This window comes from Oculina patagonica, chromosome 4 (assembly GCF_052425735.1).
Source record: "Oculina patagonica isolate OP01 chromosome 4, crgOcupat, whole genome shotgun sequence".
NCBI lineage: Eukaryota > Metazoa > Cnidaria > Anthozoa > Scleractinia > Oculinidae > Oculina > Oculina patagonica.
In genome coordinates this window covers 9,073,176-9,095,777 of record NC_135761.1, presented here as the reverse complement: position 1 = coordinate 9,095,777, position 22,602 = coordinate 9,073,176, and the positions used below count along the sequence as shown (strand labels likewise).

At 38.2% G+C, this 22,602-nt stretch overlaps 2 protein-coding genes across 2 annotated transcripts; both read left to right on the top strand.

Annotated features, from left to right (window-relative positions):
• The first annotated feature begins 76 nt into the window (after positions 1-76).
• LOC144649390 (vacuolar protein sorting-associated protein 35-like) lies at positions 77-15,368 on the top strand. Its single transcript, XM_078508877.1, has 16 exons — positions 77-185; positions 272-370; positions 449-545; positions 1,847-1,970; positions 3,737-3,922; positions 4,774-5,002; positions 5,782-6,069; positions 7,263-7,411; positions 7,663-7,870; positions 9,257-9,322; positions 9,434-9,523; positions 9,863-9,985; positions 10,472-10,651; positions 11,166-11,405; positions 11,952-12,095; positions 13,221-15,368. Exons 1-16 carry the CDS (start codon positions 183-185, stop codon positions 13,398-13,400), a joined length of 2,406 nt encoding a protein of 801 aa, XP_078365003.1. The 5' UTR covers positions 77-182; the 3' UTR covers positions 13,401-15,368.
• Positions 15,369-17,632: 2,264 nt separating this feature from the next.
• On the top strand, positions 17,633-20,189 carry LOC144649388 (uncharacterized). The gene has a single exon (XM_078508875.1). The coding sequence runs from the start codon at positions 18,197-18,199 to the stop codon at positions 19,052-19,054; it is 858 nt and encodes a 285-aa protein (XP_078365001.1). The 5' UTR covers positions 17,633-18,196; the 3' UTR covers positions 19,055-20,189.
• Positions 20,190-22,602: the final 2,413 nt, after the last annotated feature.

Genomic DNA, 22,602 nt, shown 5'->3' with positions numbered 1-22,602 from the left:
TTACACGTTGTCGTGAGTGAATCGGATAACGTTCGCGTCTTCGTCATTTTGCCGGCAAATGTTCGTTGAATTTTCGTTATCACTCGGGAGAGGTCTGAGCGCTAGGAGGTGTCCCAGTCAGCACCGATGGTCACGTGCTACTTCCTTGCATGTTCAGGAAAGATCACAGAAAGTGAGCGAAGATGGTCAGTTTTTGTTTCGGCTATTTGGGTTACTAGTATAGAACAGCTTAAATTTGTAACATGTGGCTAAAATTTAACTCTTTCTCTAGCCTGTAACGTCAGCAACTTCGCAGGAAGACCAAGAGAAACTTCTCGATGAGGCCATCCAAGTTGTGAAGTCCCAGTCATTTCAGATGAAAAGATGTCTGGTAGGTGTTACTTGTATCGGAAATTGGACCTTGCCTTTGTTCTCTTTCATCTTATAATACTTGAAAATGCCGTTGCAGGACAAAGGAAAGCTTATGGATGGTTTAAAACACGCGTCAAACATGCTGAGCGAGTTGAGAACGTCGATGTTGTCGCCAAAAAGTTACTATGAGTTGTGTATCCTTCTGTGCAGTGTACAAATTGTAAACTGATCCGTGATTTATAAGTAACGATATATCATATTTTAACACTATATTAATTTGTTAGTGGTGTTTGTGCTTATTTGGTTGCTTTTGTAAATATATATTCGTGATAAGTAATTTAGAGAAAACGTTTTAAGATTTCAGTTGTTAATTATATTTGATTTGAGTTAATTGAATTGAAATCTCGGTACAGGCCATTTGGGAGGTGACTGCACGTATGCCGGCAGTTACAGAAGTTTGAATCGTGACTGTGTGTCCCCATGCGATAGGTGTCTGTCTGTCTACAGGTGTTAACTGTTGTTGAATGTTCAGCCTAATTCATAGTTGACAGTTTTATGCGGTTTCAGTAAGATTTTGCACAGAAGGGCCAGAGCTGAAAGAGGTGAGTGAATAGGAAAACGGATCGACGGATTTTGACTATATTTTGGCCCGGATTTCGTATTCAGAGCATAGTTTTAAACGGATTTTCGGATCATTCAATCGAATTTTGTTATTAAATTACAACGGATCGACGGATTTGGTCATAAAATTGTGATGGATCGGCCGATTTGCATACCCCTATTCACCCCCCTCCTGAAAGCACCTGTGAGACCTTCCAAGGGCAGGGCTGTAAATAAACTTTTTTTCACCTTAAAGAACATGTACTACTAAGACACCATCTTGGTCGGACAAATTATTGTGGTCAGACAGATTTTTACTCATCGTTGCCGTAAAATGATTTCCCACCAAAAAATTCTCCGGACATCATGTTTAACCACACTTGGGATTTCGTCGGACATGAAATTTTGGCCGGCCAATGTCTCATGATCATGACCGACTGTTATTTGCAGCTCTACAAGGGGGTAGCAGTGTCACAGTGTTGCATGTTTCTGAGAACCAATGTCAACTAGGCGACAGCTGTTAATATTGCTATTGTTTTTCCCCCTATTGTGTTGCTGTAGCATTTCAGTGCTGTAATGATGCCGCTTGTTGTTGTTAAAATATTCCTGTGTTACCAGTATTGTTGTTAAAATATTCCTGTGTTACCAGTATTCAGGGTCAGGTCGCTTGTCCCTATTACCCTTGGAAGGCCTCATCTGTACAGAGTAATATTGTAATTTACCCAGGTCTTTGTCAACAGTCCTAATTAGGTCTGTTTTCATTTTGTAATTTCAAAAGTATATGTGTGTGTGTCCATAAGACTTGCAGATGCACTTCCAGTTTATTATTTGATTGGATGGATTTTATTAGCAAAATGTTAAAAGGGACTTGAAGATATCCTTAACTAGTCACAAGACATGGCAATATCTGATGAGCTGCGGCATCTGGAACTGTTTTTAGTTGATGAGTTCCAAAAGGGACGCAGAGTTGCAGATCTCTATGAACTGGTTCAGTATGCTGGAAACATCGTTCCTAGATTGTAAGTTAAGATTTGTTATTTCACATCAGTAGTTTGAAAGATTTGTAGTACATATTACAACAGTAATTTGTATTAGCTTATTGCAGTGGAATCCTGTTGTTGTTGTGTTAACTCGTAAAATCAAACAAAAACATTATAAAGCGGAACATTTACGTTGCAACTAACTCATAAGACTGTGCAACAACATATATACACCCACAAGAATACAGTAACTGTTCATTTTTTCTTAGTACACACCAAGTAAGGTATCAGCCACCGTTAAAAAGTGCAATTTTTCTTAATTTGAGATTTTGTAATGTTTAAATAAAGCTCTTCAAAAACGTTCTTTTAAAAAAAGTTCACAAATTTTTTTTTTCTGCGCGAATTTATTGGGCGATAAAGTTTTTGCTAGGTTAATTATGTTAATTGCCCGTTGAGAAGTTCTGTCAACGCGTCATGAAATACCAGCTCCATTGTTCACGCAAGAAATTTGCAAGAATAATCAGTCCTAACAAGCGGTCAAGCCAAGTGCTGAATGTGGGCAGTCGTTTTCCGCACCAACGAGTGAAAGCCGATCCGAAATTCATGTTGAAAAACCAGTTGAAGGTCTAGAGAGTGGTCAAACTGAACAGAAAATGCGCTGCTGTTCAATGGAAACAAGCGTGGGCATAAATATTGAAAAACTTCAGTGACGGCGTATACTGTCTCATTGTGAAGCATTTAGGGTTTACAATCAACGATATTTTTGGTCTGACAATATGTAAGCCTAAAATCAACTTTATTCTTACCTCCATGTAGCTACAACAGCTAGTCTCTTTCGGCCAGCCTGTTTTCTTTTGTGTTGACCAACCGATATTTCGAGGCTTCACCTTCACTTGCAATGGCCGTTTGTTACCTACCGGCTTTGTTCCGCTTTCGATGAATCGACACACAACCAAACTCAAAGCATGTCAAGAAAATTATATAATAAAAATGAGATTCCGGACATAAAGAGTAAATTTTGAATTTCTATAAACCTTGCTTTGTGTCTGGTCAGAAGATAAACGTATCTGGCCGGCTACATTCCATGTAAATGTTTTGCCGGCTGAATGTAACCTGTCAAGCATCTTGTTAGAGAAAGATGATCCCTTTCTGGTAAGCAGAAACCTTGGCGTTCGACCCATTCCAGGCGTTATAATCCCATTATAAGTAAGACGCCGCAAAAAAAAAATTGGCCTTTTTTTTTGGAAATTTTTTTTGACAAGTTGAACGTACGTTTTTAACCCCAAGTCGGCAGCCCTTTTTAAAACCGATTTGGCTGAAATTTGGCCAGCTTATTGCCAGATGGTTTTTCTCCAAACCTTTGTCTGCGATTTTTGTATTTTTGTTTCTTTTTTCATTTTCGATTAATTTACATTTTTCCACAGGAAGTGCCGATGATCTGTCTCCCCTAACTTTGTCTTCCCATTACAAAAGAACAAACGCACTTGTCAAAAATCTGAGACACCATTTTTTTGAGAAAGGTGTAAAGAGGCAAATGCGATGTTAATCGTTTTCTTAGGCTTATTTTCTGTGGGTCTGGAGCTTCATTTACATAGACATGTATTTTCGCAAAAACGTCTCAATTTTGCATTTGTTTTAAGTTTTCGTTATTTTAAAAGGAATAATCCATAATCTGGAACTAATAAGCTTTCAGAAAATTTGTGGTTTGTAGAGGTTTGTATTAAAAACAAAAGTGCTAGAGCGATCCACGCTCGAACGGTTCTGGAGGGTGGCCGATATCTAAACTGTCTTTTCCGTTTCAAAAGGTATTTGCTGATAACTGTTGGTGCTGTTTACATCAAAGCCAAAGAAGCATCTCGCAGAGATATCTTGAAAGACTTGGTTGAAATGTGCCGAGGAGTCCAGCACCCCCTGAGAGGCTTGTTTCTTCGTAATTACCTGTTACAGTCAACAAGAAACATGTTACCAGATACTGGAGAAGAGGAGCCAGTGTAAGATATTTTGAACCTCAGGTTTCGTCATGCTATATTAGCAGGGTTTGATATAGGGCATCTCTTCTGACTGTTGCAATGCACCAAGTTTGATATCAGACATCTTTATTTTATTTTGACTGCGTAGTGTAGTCAATGTGGGTAGTTAAGGATGAACAAGTTAACAGCATATGTTGATTTAGAGTTAATTGTTTTGGATAAACAGGGCTTTAACTTTGTTTACCGGACATAGGTAACATAAAATAATCGAAACAAAAAACTTAACAAAAACTTAACAAGATGTAATGACTCACTAAACAATGGTTTAACAATGTGTTCTTATTTGTGTGCAGTACCCAAAGTATTTCCCGTAATCAGTTACCCGAAAACTCCTAGCTTTAATTGTGTATAAAGAAAGGCTGTTATAGAGGTTGAGAAAAGTCATGTCTGGTTGCTGGGCAGGTATCTTTTCATTCTCACTTACCTGATGGGTGTGGTTTCAGGCAAGTCACCTGCCAACTAAATGATAAGAAAGTGAACTACATTGTAAGAAAATCATGCAACTTCCCAGGGCACGCAAAATTTGAGAACTGCTTGTCCGAAGGGCAAACTGGAATTCAAGTTTGAGCCCTGGTTGTATGTATGTAAGAGTAAGATAAACATCTCTTGATTATTTATATCATCATCATCATCATCATCATCATCATCATCATCATCATCATCATCATCGATAATCATCATCGTCGTTGTCGTCGTCGTCATCATCGTCATCATAATCATCATCATCACCATCATTATCATTATTGTCATTTTCATTATCATTTTGAGGAAGGTAAACAGTGACATTTTTTGTCTTATTGTGAATCATCCAGAGCTGAATCTGAATCTGAGCATCACGATGGAACTGTGAAAGATTCTATATCCTTCATTCTCTTGAACTTTGCTGAGATGAATAAGTTGTGGGTACGAATACAGCACCAAGGTCACACACGGGATCGCGAAAAGAAAGAACGTGAGCGCCAGGAACTTCGCATCCTTGTAGGAACAAACCTTGTCAGACTGAGTCAGCTTGATGGGGTCAATGTTGAAACCTACAAAAAAGTAAGTTATCTCAGGGTTTGTATGTTCAAAGCCTTGAAATCCCTTTTAAAATGAATTTGGTGCTTGAAATTCTTTGAATTTTGTTGACCTTTTTCAATGGACTGCAAATATGGACTTTGTGGTACAGCAGGGGGGAAGCAAGGGGGGTTTTGACATGAAGACATGAAGCTGAATTTTGCATTGTACAAATACGGTAACAAAAAAATCAAATTTACGATTCTTAGAAATGGATGATTCATGGACGACAAAAATGGGCAATCACAGTTACAAAAATAAACTTGCCCCTCCCTTCTTACATGTTATTGTACAGTGGTCTCTGTAATGTCTCTTCTAATGTTGTGTTCTTCACACCACCTCTCTCCACCCAGGTGAAAATCAGGGCTCGAGACTAACTTCTTTTCTAAGTTGTCTAATGGCCAGTGACAGCTTTGATTTCACTAGCCAAAACCAATTTTCTTCTAGCCAGAACTTTCAAGCATGGTTTTGCATTTGATTCCATAATAATAACTCCTAATCTTCCACCACATGCCTTTTAGTTCTGTTCTCTCAGAATCAAATTCACTTTGCGGTTTCTTTCCAATAAAATGCCTGAAATTTTCACTAGCCATTTTGGCTAGTAAAAGCCTAAAACTTACTACCCAAAACTACATTTCTACTAGCCTGTGGCTAGTTGGCTACCGTTAGTCTTCAGCACTGTGGTTAGTAAATTGACTGCCCTCTTTGCTTCCCTATGCAGTGCAAAGTAACAACAATAATTATATACTTTTATTGGCCATTAGCATGTCCTTCCTGGAGTATTTGAACAAACAGTGAGCTGTAGAGACCCAATAGCCCAGGAGTACCTCATGGAGTGCGTCATTCAGGTGTTCCCAGATGAATTCCACCTTAGGACTTTGAGCAGTTTCCTCCATGCTTGTGCTGATCTCCATGAAAAAGTGAATATCAAGAATATTATCATATCACTCATCGACAGACTTGCTTTGTTCGCAAACCGGGAAGATGGTGGAATACCTAGTGAGATCAGACTGTTTGATGTGATGTCAGAACAAGTCTCTTCTGTGGTTCAGGTAGCTACATTTGAATTAAAGCACTGTTAATTATACAGTCGAAGCTCTCTTAAAGGACACTCCCATAAACGAACAGCTCTACTTACGGTCGCCTTGTCTGAAACCCCGTTTTAACTCTCATACAAACTCTGTAGTTTTACATTCTCGTGAGCGGACATTCCCGTAAGCGGCCGCAGACACTTTCAAAGATTACGACTTAGACTTTTTTTGTTTTTAAGCAATAACAATATTTCCCTTTACCAAGATATCCCCGCTTATATGAAAACCATAATTTGTTTTCGACCTTTAACTATGCAAAATATATCAACTTTACTTTAGTAACACTGATACTGTTCCTCTATTGTATGGACACCTCTGTGGTGATGATGCCTCTTTGATACAGAAATACAGCTCAATAACGTGCTGTGCGAGCTATTACCAACTCAGACTATCGAGAACATTATTTGCCTTATTTGCCAAACTGGGCATCTTAGATATCTTCCAAGTCAATGCATTGCAAATAGCGAAATTTATGTTTTACTATCATAACCAATTATTGCCCCCGATGTTTCTCAATTTGTTTTCTACTAGTAGTCAAATACACAGTTATGATACAAGAATAGCCAAGTGTTATCGACCACATCACTGTTGTACAAATCTAAAGCAGTTTACAATACTTTTTTTTACCGTACTTGTCCTAAAATTTGGAATTCTCTACCAGAATCGATCACTGGTTCGAGTAGCTTCTCTTCTTTTAAGAAAAAAATGATTAAATTTCTAATAAAATGAGTCTGAAATTGGCCTAGCTGCACATTCACAGCGAAATTACAAACTTATTGCTAACCCGAGGTGGCCTCCCCCATAAGCCTTGTGGTTTCTTGGAGGTCTTCTCGCCCTATCTTTTTAAGTTATTTTAATTTGTATGTTTAATTCTGAAGTGGCAAATAAATGATGATGATGATGATGAAAAATAATAAATAAAAAAAGCTGTAATGCCTACACCTCAGTCTACATTTAATTTGGACAACAATACATGTCTACTACAGAAATCTCTTCACCAATAACACCAGTATACACATCTCTAATGTAGACCCCTCTAGAATACATGTACTGCATGTCTACCTTTGTAACGGGGACATGTGGGACTGTCTTTAATATCCATACATATGAGTTTCAACTGTTTTTTTTTTTATATTGCCGCCTTTATTGTTTAGGCACGCAATGACATGCCAACAGAAGACATTGTGTCTCTTCAAGTGTCACTGATTAACCTTGCTCTGAAGTGTTATCCTGATAGAGTGGATTATGTTGACAAAGTGCTACAGTACACCTCGGAGATCTTCAGCAAACTTAACTTGTCTCAGTAAGTTGATTGTTTAGTTATGTTGAATTTAACATACTGTCAGAGAAATTCTTAATATTTTGCCAAAGTCAGGGAATTTTGATTTAAGGCAACTTGCTGTAGCTTGTTAAACAAATGGCATGCAATGCATGCAGAAGCAACTATTTGACGTTTTCCAACGGGGTCTTTAATAATTTTCAGGAAATGGGTCAAAAATTAAGTCAAACGTAAATTAAAGAAGCCGACAACTTCTGTGTTGTGTTCATTTCCAGCATGGACAAGAACAATGCAGTATCTAAGGAGCTGACAAGACTTTTAAAGATCCCAGTGGATTCCTACAACAACATTATAACACTGCTTCAGCTGGAGTACTTTGCTCCTCTGTTTGAGTATTTTGACTACAGTTCAAGAAAAGACATGTCACTGTATGTAGTCACCAATGCAGTGGAAAGTGCTCTGAAAATTCCTACACAAGAACAGGTAAAATAACTCTGTTTAACTGTACATAAAGAATATGTGAAGAGTACCTTTAAAGGGGCTACGTCACGAGGATTTAGCAGATTTTGGTCCAAACTGCTCTGAAATTAGTGGTAGGCAACTTAACCCATGGAAATCATTATCTTTGAACATCTAAAGGAAGATATAACCGTAATTTGCTGTGAGGGATCAAACCACGCCTAAAAATATCAATTTTTTTGGAGACGCGTTGAAACAATTTGAAAACTTAAGCCTTAATTTTTTAAATCGCAATCCATTTCCATCCGAGCCATCCGCAGCCAAAGACGCTTGTTTACAGTTTCAATGCTCTAATAAGCAATTGTTAATAAAAATGGACCATTATTTTTAGGTTTCTTACGACACAAATTTAAATTTTGGCTGTTCAGAAATTCAATAAAATCCATGACAAAGCCCCTTTAATCACTAGAATGGAATGAAATTGTAAAACATTTCCTGTTGAGAGACAATCCATGGACACTAAAACAAGACCTTTCAATTTTGTTTACCCTCGGTAAGTAATTTAGCACAAGTGCTAATGAGCTGAGCATTCAAACGTTAGAAACAGGTAGGTAGCTGGTATCCGTTTTCAGCATTTTAAAGCTCTTATACTTTGATGGATCAGTACTACAAATCTTTATCAGTTGCTGCTACAATAATGATATCAAACAAATGCCCAATGGTTGGTGAATACGTTTTGGTAATTTAATTGACGTCACTGGTTACCATAGCAACAGTATAACCTGTTAAAAACACCCTTAATTTTGGCTTGAAGTGCTTACAACCATGTATAACTCAAAAACGAGCTCAGTGACCCCCATTTTTATTATTGAACATTTATCAGCATGTTAAGATACAACTTTCTGCAAAGTTAAAAAAAAAATCTACTGAAGCAGTTTCAGAGCCACCATACCTTAAATTTTCGAAAATTTAAGGTGGCTCCGAAACTGCTTCGTAAAACAACTCCAGGTAGTGGTCAGAATGGGACTTGACCTCAAAACCTCTGGATTACAAGTCCAGTATCCTAACTGCTTGGCCATGCTGCCTTCACAACCTTTTTTTTCACTACCTCTTTTTGCTTGTGTGCTCAATAATCACAAATGGGTATTTTTTCCTAGTCGACTTCCTGCCTTTATAAGTACAGATGTACTTAAATACAATACAGTACATTTATTATAGCAGTTTTGAAAGACTTCATTAAACATTCAATGCTTTTGTCAAAAGACCTGCTTGTCTTTTTTTAAATATGGCAAAATGCAGTAAGTGTTTGTATCTTTAGCTGTTCTAAAATGAATATTTCTTGCTGTGTGCAAATTAAAGTAACACTACACTTACAGTGAAATTAACTGATTACCCCTTGTTTTATTTCAGGTTGATGCCGTTCTGAACCTTGTTTCGACTTTGGTTTGCGATCAAGAAGACCAACCTTCTGAACCTGTGAGTAATCTACTAGTAGTTATGGTAAATCTATATATTTTTTCCAGTGATCATGGTCGTAAAATAATTTTTTTTAACGGAAAAATTTATTCTGTTTTGCATCATTTAAAGGATGATCCTGAAGATTTTGCTGAAGAGCAGAGCCTGATGGGAAAATTTGTGACGTTACTGAAAGGCGACAATCCTGACCAGCAGTATCTGGTAAGTTTGTAACATTGTTTATTTACGCAAGATGGAGTACAAAATTTGCTTCTCTCCACCCACAAGTTTCGACACCTCTCTGAGGTGGACAATCAACTGTAGTACAAGTATTGCTTCATACTACAGAACCTAAGGTTTGCTTGAGCAATGTCGTTTTTAAGAAAAAACCATAATCTGTTATAATATACATGCATAGCATCATGACAGAAATGTATTGTTCTCACTTCTGTTCTGCACCACTTGTGGTGATGTGTTTGTTCATGTTGAGGTATTTATCTGGTGTCTGCAGTATTTGAATGTTGCTTACTAGTTTATTAAAAATTCTGTTTTGTGTGGCAGATTCTCAACACAGCAAGAAAACACTTTGGCAGTGGCGGTGAAAAGAGAATAAAGTACACTTTACCTCCAATTGTTTTCTCAGCATTTCAACTTGCTTACCAGTACAGAGATGCAAGCGAAGAGGTACTTTTTGTCCTTTTGATTGAGACTTCCAGTCAATAAAAACTACAGTGTTTGATAATCACAGAAGTGAAGTATGGGGGGCAAGCAAGTTATTTTTGAGTGTGGAGGGAGTGAAAAATCAATGCAAATGTTTTTGCTAATTTCTGTGAGATGTTTAAGCTTTGAAAAAGTCAACCTCGGCAAATCTGCCTTACATTTAGAAGAACTGAATTATTGACAGTCTTCATATGTGGATAATGCTTTTTGACCACGATGCACTAAAATACCAGGCACACACTCTTATATATATAGGGCCTTCCATCGATTGATTGTACAGGTGCCTACGAAGCCAAGCAGATTGCAAATTGGCCAATAGTTCAACACTGATTAATACTAAATAACAATTGTTATAGACAACATAAGAGTTTGTTCTGATTACTTCATCTCAGAAAGAGCTCTATAGTTAAGTTAGGTTGTCTAACATAGTTCTGGTGTTTTTTTCTCTAGGATGACAAGTGGGACAAGAAGTGTCAGAAGATTTTTCAGTTTTGTCATCAGACAATAGCTGCGCTCGCCAAAGCAGAATATGCTGAACTGTCGCTAAGACTGTTCCTTCAAGGTGCTCTTGTGGCTGACCAGGCTGGATTCTCAAATGCTGAAACAGTCGCTTATGAATTCATGAGCCAGGTAAAAGATATTTTACACTGGGAAATAAGATCATTAATTTTATTGGTTGAATCCAATCTTCTAGAATTCATTGGGTCTGTTATGCACGCGAGGTAACAGGGTGTCATGAACATTGTGTAGGCATGGCAACTGGCAAGGCTAGGAGTACGTGAACAATCACATGAACTTGCGCATGCTACATTTTTATTGGGGGAGAACTTAGTTATTCTTCATTAAAAATAGCTTGTGAGGAGACTTCGAGAAAAATATCAATTAAATGAATAAAAGGAAATCTAGCAAGAGTGTCTGTCTACAGGAAGTATGGCTTTCAAACATTGAGTGACGTAGTTGAAGCAGTGCTGAATAGAATCGTACTTGAACTTTTAAATTTTATTTTTTATACCCATACCCTAACGCAAACTCTAAATTACTTACTCCCTGGGTCTTTTGTGTTTGAATTATTAACAGTTTAATAAATTCCATGTATAGTTTTCAATAAAATCATCTCATTTCTTTTCTTCTGGTGTCCTTTTAGGCGTTTGCTCTTTATGAAGATGAGATCAGTGATTCCAAAGCTCAGTTGGCCGCCATCACACTGATGATCAGCACATTTGAACAAATGAGCTGTTTTGGTGAAGAGAACCACGAGCCCTTGCGCACGCAGTGTGCTCTTGCCGCGTCCAAACTGCTCAAGAAACCGGATCAGTGCAGAGCAGTTGTGGTGTGTTCACACCTGTTTTGGTCTGGAAAAAGCAGCGAGGCTGAAGGAGGAGAGGTAAGTAACAACTTGGGTCACGCACGTCACGCAACGCTTTTGTAAAGAAACGTTGCGTGACGCTAAAATGATGGTGGTGGGGGAGACAACAGACCCCTCACTGATCTCCATACATTTTCTAATAGCATTAGTTGGGAGAATTTGTTAAAAGATCAAAGCAATTTTCCTTTGGTGATCATTTTGTTAATTCTCATAGCCTTTCTCTTGATAAAGTATTGATATTGTTGGGAGAAATTGGATGTTGGTCACTTTCGGTACTGAAAGGGTCAATAACAACGGTTCTAAAGGAAGATTGGCCCGGTACAACGAATTGGTTTCTTCTGAGCGTACATTGAGTTCTTATTCCATGGCAGTGTATTGGCTAAGTGTTTTCATATATTGTTTGCCTTTCGTTTAGAAAGTATTGTTCTCTGTCAAAAGACTTTGTTGCTGTGACTTTGAGGCTTGTTTAACCGCAGATAGGAAGGAATACGTGATTTAGCGGACTGTCTCTTTTCCTTGTTTTACCTTGCAGCCATTAACAGGGTGTTTTTGAATGTTTTACAGTGCCGTGACAGCAAGCGAGTCACCGAGTGTCTAAAGAAAGCTGTAAGAATCGCCAATCAGTGCATGGACAGCACGATCCAGGTGCAGCTGTTTGTTGAAGTCCTCAACCGCTATTTTTACTACTTTGAAAAGAAAGCAGACACGGTAAGATACGCACTGCACCTTTATTTACACTAGTCTCTTTGGGACGTCACACAACGAAGGAACGTTGCGTGACGAGCCCAAACAACGGCTGCGAAGAATACTACATTTACACTCGATCGAGTGTGTTGTTAATTTTGGATTTTTTGGGGGGCATACAGCTATTTTTGTTGGTTTTCCAATATTAATTTTTTTTTTTGTAGCAACAATACACGAAATATGGGGAGCGTTTTTGTTTTCATAAACCGAGCAAAAAACGCTCAAACCAAACTTAAGTTAAAAACTGTTACTATAGAGCGGTTTTTTATGTGTGTCGAAAGTAATTCGCGTTTGCGGTGGTTTTCAATTACTACGGTTAGTGATTCGCTCGCACGCATTTTCTCGCGCTTTGCGCCAGCTACATATATGTTCTTCGAGCTTTGATCGGTTTATTGGATTGTCTGTGTCCTTTGTGATTGGCCAGAAATTAATTTAGTTAAGAAACGAGAAGAAAACTGGGGCGAGTCACATTCCCATTCGCTTGTGGTACCGTAGGTCCACCGCGGTCAAACGACAGAAATATGCAAAAAATAAGAAAAGTACTGCAAAGATAAGGTTTTAATTTTCACATTTCAAAGTTCGATACATAACCAATATCCTAAGGGTTTACTAATTTTTTGGAGCTTTACTAAAAAAGTTCTACCTGTTTGAAAATAGCGATATGCGGATTTGTCGGCGCCAATTGTCAAAGCACCTTTGGTTCGGACGCGAAACATTTAAAAAGTAAAAACACTAGTTTACCTGAGGGAATGGGATTATGCTTTCACTCGGCAATTATTTTTATCTATCCTTGCTCGTAATAACACTTCAATTTGAACAAAAAACGGTGAAATGAAAAGAAAACCTACCTGAGACGTTTGACCGCGGTGAATACCGTAGGTGGGAACAAAAAGATGAGAAGCTATTTTGTACTTAGGAACTTTTCCACAAGGGACTGCAAGATGAGACGCCCTGGTTTACTTCTCATTTCTAAAGCGACGAATAGAAAATCATTCGACAGCTGACCACACTGAAGTTAGTCAAACCTTATTACAACCGTAGCGAACCATTCTCATTCGCATTTGGTTCTGTCCTTATTTTTAAAAACAGGTAACAGTTACTGTGATTAATCAGTTGCTGGAAAAAATACGCGAAGATCTTCCTGGATTAGAAGGAACGGACGAAACTGAGTTGATAAGAAAGCACTTTGAGAGCACCGTCGGCCATGTACAACTCAAGAAAGAATCTCCTGATGAAGATTCGCCTTCCTACGAAGAGATAAGGATATGAGATATATTGCCCGGTAGATAATTATCAGAGTTAATAGTAGTGAATTGTGTAAAAGTATTAAAAAAAATTTTCTCGCCAGCCAGGCTGAGAGGATTAGCAGAGATAAGGTAAAAATTGTAGTCGCTTTTGGTGATGGTCGCGTGCAAGAAAGTGAATTGAAGAAAAACTAGCTTGTTGAATAATCATTTCTTGGATTTCTCCGAAGCAACGACGTTTCCATTTTATGAGTGAGATTCTAGCTCTAAGAAAGGCCAAATCAAAGAAATCACTAAGAATTACAAGTAGTTTAGAAAAGCAGAAAATCTAAATATATATCGTCACTTCCGAATTTAGGGAAGTTGTGAAATATTGCTTACTGAAATGTAAAAAGGTAGTAAGGAAACCAGTGTCCTTTACCTTTTTACGTTAGTAGGCTTCATTGCAGTAGAACAGTGTAAAAAATGTTGGTTTTAGCAACAAAGCAAAACCACAAAACAACAACAACAACATCGAAACCAAAGTAGCAGCAGCAGTTTGCAGCATACATTTGCATAGCTCTAGTCAGTTTTTTTTAACAAGAATAACGGATGAAGTACCATTCTCTGTTAACCTTTATCCAACACCAAGCAGTGTTGAACTCGTAACTTCTCCTTACATATTGTTATCGGATCCAATGTGATAGGTTATGAGAATGAAGCACCTGATCAACGCGCCTTGACATTGGAACAAATTCTCCCAAGCGGAGTGATATAAATTCTATGAAAAACGTAAGGAGAAGTTGTGTTACACTTGGTTCTTTATAAGTAGTCACATTAGAGGCACGTTTCTTTATACATTATGAATTTGGTCTCCTTTGGCGAAAAAAGGGAGGGAATTTAATATAATTACAGTATTTGCGTCAATGTATTGGATTTGCACTGTATGGTCGATGTATTAAGTTTTTTTTTTTTAATACGGCTAGCAGTGCAGATTGATTTTAGCCTGGGTAAAGAGGCTTCCTTTTTGCTCGTTTCCAGGCTCTTACAGGTTTGAGAACACATTTCAGACTTCCTCTATGCTCGTTTCCAGGCTGTTTCAGGTGCTGAGAACTCATTTCATTGCCTGAAAGACCCATTGGCCTAGGTAACGGTCTGTGTTCGCGCGCGCAATAGCCCTTATGCATATTTACGTCACTCCAAGGCTCGTTTTCGAAGTACAAATGTGCAAATTTAGCCTCCTCCGCAGGCGTCTCAAATTGAAAAGAACCGAAGAAAACGAGAGTAACGCGAACATAATGAGCTCGGGCTTCCTGTGTTATGTGAACCGGAAGCGCGAGAAACCGGAAATTTGTTTCTCGCGCTTCCGGTTTGCATAACACAGGAAGCCCAAGACAGTATTTTCGCGTTTCTCTCGTTTTCTTCGTTCTTTTCAATTTGAGACGCCTGCGGAGGAGGCTAGTGCAAATTGTCGTGAACATAAACGAATTGCTAAAGCAGTTTGTCATAAAACGAATTCCTAAAGCAGAAAGGTGAAAAGAATACCCACGTGAAAAGAGTGCATTTTAAAGGCATTCCCTGTAAACGAGGCTTGGAGGTGAATTTGGAACAACTGACGTTTTCATGCACAAGGCTTATTCTTGTCCCCCTCGGGAGGGGTCTGAGGCCCAAGAAAAGACCTTTCTGTTATTCATTGTTGTGAATTTTTTTCATAGTTTGACTGAAAAATTGCGGCATGTCGAACTTTTGAATGACTCATTGTTCAGAAGTCCTCTTGCTAAGAATTTTTGGCGAGGAACATTCAATTGAAGTTGAGATGTTTTTTTATTCCTCTAACACCTTTAACACCTTTACTGTCAACAAAATAGGTTTGTAATAGCTCATTTATTGTTGTAGTCGCATGTTCATTATATCGCTTTCAGACGAATTTAGTGATTTTTTTTAAATTGATACGCAAAGTGAAGTAAAATAGTGATGTAAATTATAAAATTCGTGAAATAAATATGAATTTTTATTTCTTGTGTTTTTTCCTGACTTCGTTAGGGTGGTATAACGGAGTTGACGTAACCACGACGGTGATGCGAGGACAATGTCGTTTAAAACATATATTTATATATTTATATTTTACATCACTCAATTGAAAACCATCTTATGCTTCTGAAACCGAAGAATCTCGCGAATCCTTAGATCAATATTCAGTGTGTTGAGGCAAATGTTTCCCAGTTTAGCTACGTGGAAAACATGTTTTGGAAACAAATTTGGCTTCACGGAGACAAACTGTTTCTGCCTCAGGTCTGCGCCAGGGATCGGGACCTCTGAGCTATTCTGAAAAGCCGCCACAAAGGCGTCTGAATCTGATTGACTGTTAAAAACTTGTTCGTTTCACCACAATCTCCGGCGCACGCGCACAATCAAACCGGAACCAGGATTTCCGGTTTGGATTCGTCAGCCGTTGATTTTTCCCGATCGCTGGTCAAGGGGAACGCAGGCTCTGGGAACGAGATTGTGTTTAGCCACTCAGGCAGCAAAACAGTTTCCTTGCTTCCCGCAAATTTAGCCACCTAGGAAACATGACAAGGAAAAATTTTTCCGCAACAATGTTCCCTAGTTTAGCCAGGCCTTTGGTTAGACATTCAATTTCTAAAGAAGACATCTCGATAATGAAAAAACAGAAAATATAGACGACAAACTGATCCTGACGGCTAAAGCGGTGAACAATAATCAAAGTGTATAAAACAACTAAAAAACATCTCTGATGTGTATGAAAAAACACAGAGAACGGAAAAAGAATGTTATGTTTCTAGATGTATAAAGCATTCCTTATCTGTATTGAGTGGTCGCTAATAAAAAGATTAAATCGTGTGATTCCATAGAGGTAACACGACTGGACTGAAAGCAGCTTCTTTCTCAAGGTTTTCTATAAGGAGGAGACTACAAAGTAGTTAATTTTTCACCGCTCGTTTTTCTGAAATTTAGGTCGATCGATTCGTCGCGCGGGAATGAAGCGCCGATAAGCTTGTGTCTCTCGCCAATCTTACACGTAATTTTCTCGCTTTGCCCCAGATCCAGGAAAGTATTCTATTTTGTTATTAAATAAACGCTTGAAATAATTTTTGTTTCCATGTATTCGATTCATTCATAACGAGCATTTTCTTTTTCCCCTCTAAAAACAGAGCACTTTATAAAACAGGCTTATGAAACCAGAAATTTGTAAGTGAAAATAGCAAATCTAATAAATCGTTTTCGACTAGAAACAATAATTTTCCACTGATATGCTTTTAAGATACTCTGCCGTTTTAAAAACCCTGAAATTTGTACAATAAAAAACACCGAACGTTTTAGACTCCAGTCGTGAATTTTGTCGTTTGAGCGATAGTGCTAAGAATAGACCTTTTGACGTCACTGTTTTAATATTCTAGTCAGCCTTCAGAATGAATAATGACACGTTTTTATGGTTATCAAGCAAAGATGTTAGTTCTCGTTTAATTGCGGTTTAAAGTTTGCCTGGCGGGGTAAATTATTTTCTGGTTCTGTCTGCTATCTTGACTTTATCTTGACAATTTGATGAAAAACATGAAATTGATAAACGTGCTGTATTAATTTCGGAAGTTATTCTCTCCACGGCCTGGAAATGTGCATCAGAATCAAAATTAAAACCAGCCTGTTCCTGGCGTTTGGTTAGCGAAGAACGGCGGATTGAAAAGAAACAAGCCCCAAGCCATTTTTTCCACCCTTCTTTGCGCTATTAAATCTCTTTTTTTTTTTCACGCTGCTTCTCAACTAACTGAACGCCTGGAACAGGCTACATTAAAACAAATCTAAATGCAAATCGACATTTTCCTAGACCGTAATCGTTTGATGCTGTGAATGAGCGGATCCAAAATTAATGCCCCACACAAGGCGTAACTGGAGAGGATAAGTAAAACGGGATTAAGCTGTAAACAGTGCTTGCAGCTGTAAATACAAAAACATAATAAATCGGAAACCCCGAGCATGAAGGACCCATTCGAACTACGTACGTGTGATGTGGAGCTAAGAGTTGAACCAAAAAATTACGAGGAGGGGTATTACAATAGAAAAAAATTGCTTTATCACTTTTTAATTTGAGCTTGAAGGTTTTTGACACCACGATATTAAGTTCTTTTGTTAATTTTTTTATTCAGTTTGAAGCAACGTTTATTAAACCCTGAAATAATAAAACGTTCACTTATTCTTACCAATGGAGAATGACATTTTATTCCCCGTAAATTTTGTATAGTACAATTGCATGTGCCTAGATATTGTTTAGCGTTTTGGAAGGCTTAAAATCATTTCTATTTGTTTAATGAAAATGAATATGTGTATATATAAAAGGAGATTGTTCCCGCTTGGTGGAAACGACACAAAATGAATATGTCCTCACTATGAAATCTGCTGCTATTGGACCATTATTCTATAATTTTTTGAAGATTTAGTTTTCTCCCTATTTTATTGACTGTTGTTTATCTTTCTGATCTACATTTTCACTAAGAATCGATTTTATTAAGCGTGCTGCTGTTTTATGATCTATGCTGTCGTCCAATTAAACCGATCGTACAAAACAAGCGTAAGAATAGAAGCAAAAACTAATTTTGTGTTGCCAAAGTGGGGACAGCTGGTCCTAGGCTGTTTGCGCCGGATGACGATTTGAATAGATAGACAAGACAAGGAAAATAGCTTTGTTTTGTTAGGACGCTTTTGATTGGCAGAACTTGAAGTAAGCTGGCTTTTTTAAAAGCTACTTCAATTTGTGAAATTACAATTTGGCAACGTGCGAAAAATACATGTTTCGATCAAGACGTCGGCTTTTTTCACGGGGCAGAAATGGGTTGTAGCCCTTCTCATGCGGTTATTATAAATCAGTCGCCAACACAAGAAACGATATGTTTGCAACCGAGAATCTACATGGTTTCCGAATCAACCTTGTGTCTTTTACAAGACGTTGGAGAGTTGCGGGTATATCACGTCGACGAACGAAATCCTGAGACCGCGGTTGAAAGATTTCGCGGCGCGCAAGACCAGCTTCAAAATCCTCTGTTATTTCACCCCCAGCTTCGCAGCGCACGGCGAGAACGGCTAAATACAGCAGACGATTTTCAATCGGCTGGATCATCAAGTCTTGCAAGCGAGCAAGAAAATGTTCGGTTTAGAATGGAAGTCGTTCGAGACGAGGATCAGAGGGATGTTGTAGACGAAGTTCACAGTGGCACGAGCGGGAAAGTTTGCGACAATGAAGTGATGCAAACAGAAGCGCCCGAATCGCCAAATGCACATTCTGTGACTGTTGAAGTTTACAGTTACAAACAAAACTCAGGCGGACTTCAGGAAGAAAGCGAATTAAAGGACAATTTCGGTGAGGTGGAAAATAATTCCGAGCCGCCTAACGTGGAAAATGCTGCTGCTTCTGTTGCTGTGGTAGCAACACAACAAAATCAAACAATTGAAGAACCAAATGAAGTCGGCGAAATAAATGACGAGGATTTGATGGCTAGAAACGATGAAGCGAAAGATGTGACATTCGCCTGGTCAGAATCTGCTGGTAATAAGGCAAAGGGAATGGAAGAAAGTGGAGTGAATCAAAACTCAGAGACAAATCAAGCCGTTTTTACAAGAAACATAAGCGAGTCGGGAAAAGAAACTGCAAATCAAGAAATCGTGCTGTCGGAAAATATTGACGAGTGAGCAATAGTTTCTATTCGCTTTAATATTTCGCGTTATGAGCTGTCATAAACGATATTTATAGAAACAACCAATAAGCGAGAGACAAAGTTAGGGGTGGTAAAATTAGCTGTTTGTGGAACGAGCGACCGCAAACGATTCCCGCGCGACACTTGATTCGACATTTTCAGTTGCTCATTTTGCCAGACGCAGTTGCGAGTTTTACTGAAAAAAAGAAACAACAACAGCGACAACAAAAACATATAAATGTATATGTACGCTTTCAAAGCCGTAAAGAAGTCGCTGAAAAACCAACTACATGAAGCTGTAAGTGGATTCATTTTTAACCTGAAATTGAAACCCTTTGCATTCGCGATATTATTATGCACTCGCACGTATAAAGTCGGGTTGTTTTCCGTAATGTGCGGTGTAGCCTTTCGGAAACATTAAACTACAGTATGTCGTTTACATTGCAAATGGCTTTTACCTGATAATCGTCAATTTACGTGTATCTAGCGCCACTGGAAACGATGTATGTTTTAGCTATTTCCTTCGTACTTGAAAACATTTGGAAATTCGTGCGGCGCGGAAATTTGCTGATTGCGTTTTTTGCTAAAACATTAGTTCAATATACATCTTTCAAATTGCTTTTGCCATCAACGTCGATTAAACTAGCTAACGATGCGTTTTTCGATAATTCTTTCTTTTGTTGTGGGTACATTTACGAAATAGAATAAAAAATATGTTTCATCCGCATAAAGAGCGAAAGAACAAACGAGCAGTTTCGCCGGTCAAAACAATTGGAAAGTAGTTTTTAAGGCAATTTCCAGCCCTATCATACGTAACTTTCCAAGGTAGCAAGAAATTAGCTTCGGCGGCGGCTTTTAAATCTTATTTTCAAAGGTTTTGAAATTTAGTCACGATGCGAGCTCTTGCTCAGGTAGCAAGAATACATTTGCTGTGTGAATGTATATATTAACATTAATATGATCAATTTCTCTTTGTCTCGAATCGTCTCACTTTCTGGTTACCTTTGCTTTATAAAAAGCTGTTTTTCAGAGTCGTTTCGTTAATATAATTGTGGCATTAGCAACTTTTTGTTATCAAGATCGTCAGCGATTTAATCGAAGGTTGTGGTTTTTGATGACAAGTGCATGCATACACCTGCTGCCATCGATAAGCTTTTGCATTTGAAAATAATATTTCTAGCAATTAGCGTTTTCCTTGGAAAAATGTTTGCTGTACATAGTTTCAGCCATGTAAAAGACCAAGTTACAACTACATATTTTGACTTCACTTCAACGCGCGCTTTATTTTCCAACGACTACAAAAAATAACACGAGCAAAATTAAATAAATACGAAATCCTATTTAAATAAGGCGCATCGCGTTCGACTATTATGTAACATTATCTGTCTTGATTTAAGAGGAGACATTGAAAGGGTTTACATGTAAAAATTAAGAATTAAAATAACAACTATTTGCTATCATGGAGTGTACGCATATGCTAAACGTTCTCGGAAATCAGGGATTTCCTCTTGCGTATAAGGTATTAACTCTCTGTCATTCTGTCAAAAGAAGAAATGTAAAATCAGAGGTACACTTATTGAAATAAAGCATACTTTTTATAAACATCCTTGGGAGTTTAAGTGGCGCCTGGCAATTTGAAGTTTTGCGGTGAAAATACAATTACCATATATTTTGTATGGCCATTATATTGTAGCTATTTTGCCAACAAAGACAATAGATATTTGGGTGGTTTTTATAAGTAACGTCATTAAAATTCTTAAATTTAAACTGTTAGTCTTGCAAAGCTGTTCTTTTCACATATTCTTGACATAAAAAACGTATCGATTCTGTACTTCGTTTCAAAAATAAAACTGAGCGTTTTTAAATCTTTAACGTCCCGGTCATCTAAATCAGTGTCACAAAACGAATACAAAATGGTGAAGTTTTCTCGTTCCTCCAAGTTTGGAGGAAGATTTTAAAATATTACTGGATAATTCAATTCCCGAAGGGAATAAAAGAATAAAAGAAAATCATTCACCGTTACGCAACTTTAAAACTCGCAATTGAATTGATGAATGAATTGATGAGCCCGTGTGCACAGCTGTAGGTTTCAAAAGATAATTCAGGCTTAGTCCGCGCGCGATTTCGCTAAAGGGTGAAGCTTTATACTATTTGGAACTTGGCTCTTTAGTTAGAATTCTACTAAAACAATTTAATAGACTATTCGTTTTCGATTTCTATGGGTTAATAGTTGACAAGGCCTTCGCCCTCAACAACTATCTAATACTTCTTAGCATAACCACACTGACCGTCCGATTGGTAATCGCGCAATCTGATTGGCTACACAGGTGCCGTCTATTGATCGGTAGACGGCTCTCGGAGCGCGCGCTTGGTTTTCGCTTAATTTTATCAATCAAAACCTTCAATAAATCAATTCTAGCGATATTCTGAGTATAATAGATAGCTCTCGGTTTCTATCGCCTTTGTTAGCTGGCTCGGGGCTTCGCCCCTTGCCAACTATCAGCCGATAGAAACCTCGAGCTCGCCGTCTAATTGTTACATAGAAATTGAGAGCGACCAATTGTTAATTAGTAATTCTGGTGCTGTTCAAGAAACCAAACAGTTTTTGTAACCTCGGTGAAAACCACCAGTTAAATTTATCATGGAAAACATTTTGTTTCAAATTCTACTTTAATTTATTGCCTGTTGTTCAGCAGGGTTGCAAAAGAAATTCCATGTTGCAAAGGAAATCCAAGTAGACGCACGCGTGACAAACTGCACTAAGTGAATGATTTTGTTAACAGAAACATATCAAAGAGTTTAATAAAAACGTGACGCCTGGGAACGAGAGAGCGTATGCTAAGTTTTCGCGCAGTAGTTGAGAGCCATTTTCATTTGAGTGTCGGAAGTAATTCGCATTTGCTTTGGTTTTGCATTACAATGCTTTGTGTTTGGCTTTAAACTCTCGCGCCACTTTCTCAACCAATCAAACGTATAAAACCAAAACCAATCGCGACTCGCTCACACACGTTTTCCTGCTCTTTGCGCCGGCTACCTGTATTTATTTCGAGTTTTGATTGGTTCACTGGATTGCCTGTGTCCTCTGTGATTGGTCACAGTCAGGGGGGGGGGGGGGGGAAGAAACTTCCTTTGTTACGCGACTCAAAAAGGGGACATAGCGGTGCCGGGCAACCGAGAATGCGCAGCAGCTATCGAATGGTTGCTAAGGGCGTAGTGAATAGCTTGACAAAGTTCATTGTTTAGTTTGCATAATTTGGTCTTGGCCGTGCACAAAACACAATAGCTATTTGCATTTTGATTGCTCCTTTTGCCGGATATCAAAACAACAGACAGTGATAACGGTGTCCAGTCTGGCAAAAGTAGAGCTTGTGAGTTATACTAAGTAAAAATAACTCCAGTGGTTCTGAAATTATTTCCCATTTTTTTGGTTGTTAAATTTCAACCGTGACAAATTTTTTCGCTTGTTATTCCACGCCGCCAAAACATGCTCAGTGATGTGAGACATTAGGTGAGAAATCTGGCTGAGAATGCCAAAAACATCTC

What these genes read in the sequence shown, in the direction of transcription:
- LOC144649390 (XM_078508877.1), top strand. An exon ending in AAATTCCTACACAAGAACAG is followed by an intron (nt 7,871 to 9,256) that starts GTAAAATAACTC and finishes GTTTTATTTCAG; the next exon opens with GTTGATGCCGTTCTGAACCT. An exon ending in TTGAAAAGAAAGCAGACACG is followed by an intron (nt 12,096 to 13,220) that starts GTAAGATACGCA and finishes TTTTAAAAACAG; the next exon opens with GTAACAGTTACTGTGATTAA.
- LOC144649388 (XM_078508875.1), top strand. Translation starts at nt 18,197, where the DNA reads ATGGGTTGTAGCCCTTCTCATGCGGTTATTATAAATCAGTCGCCAACA.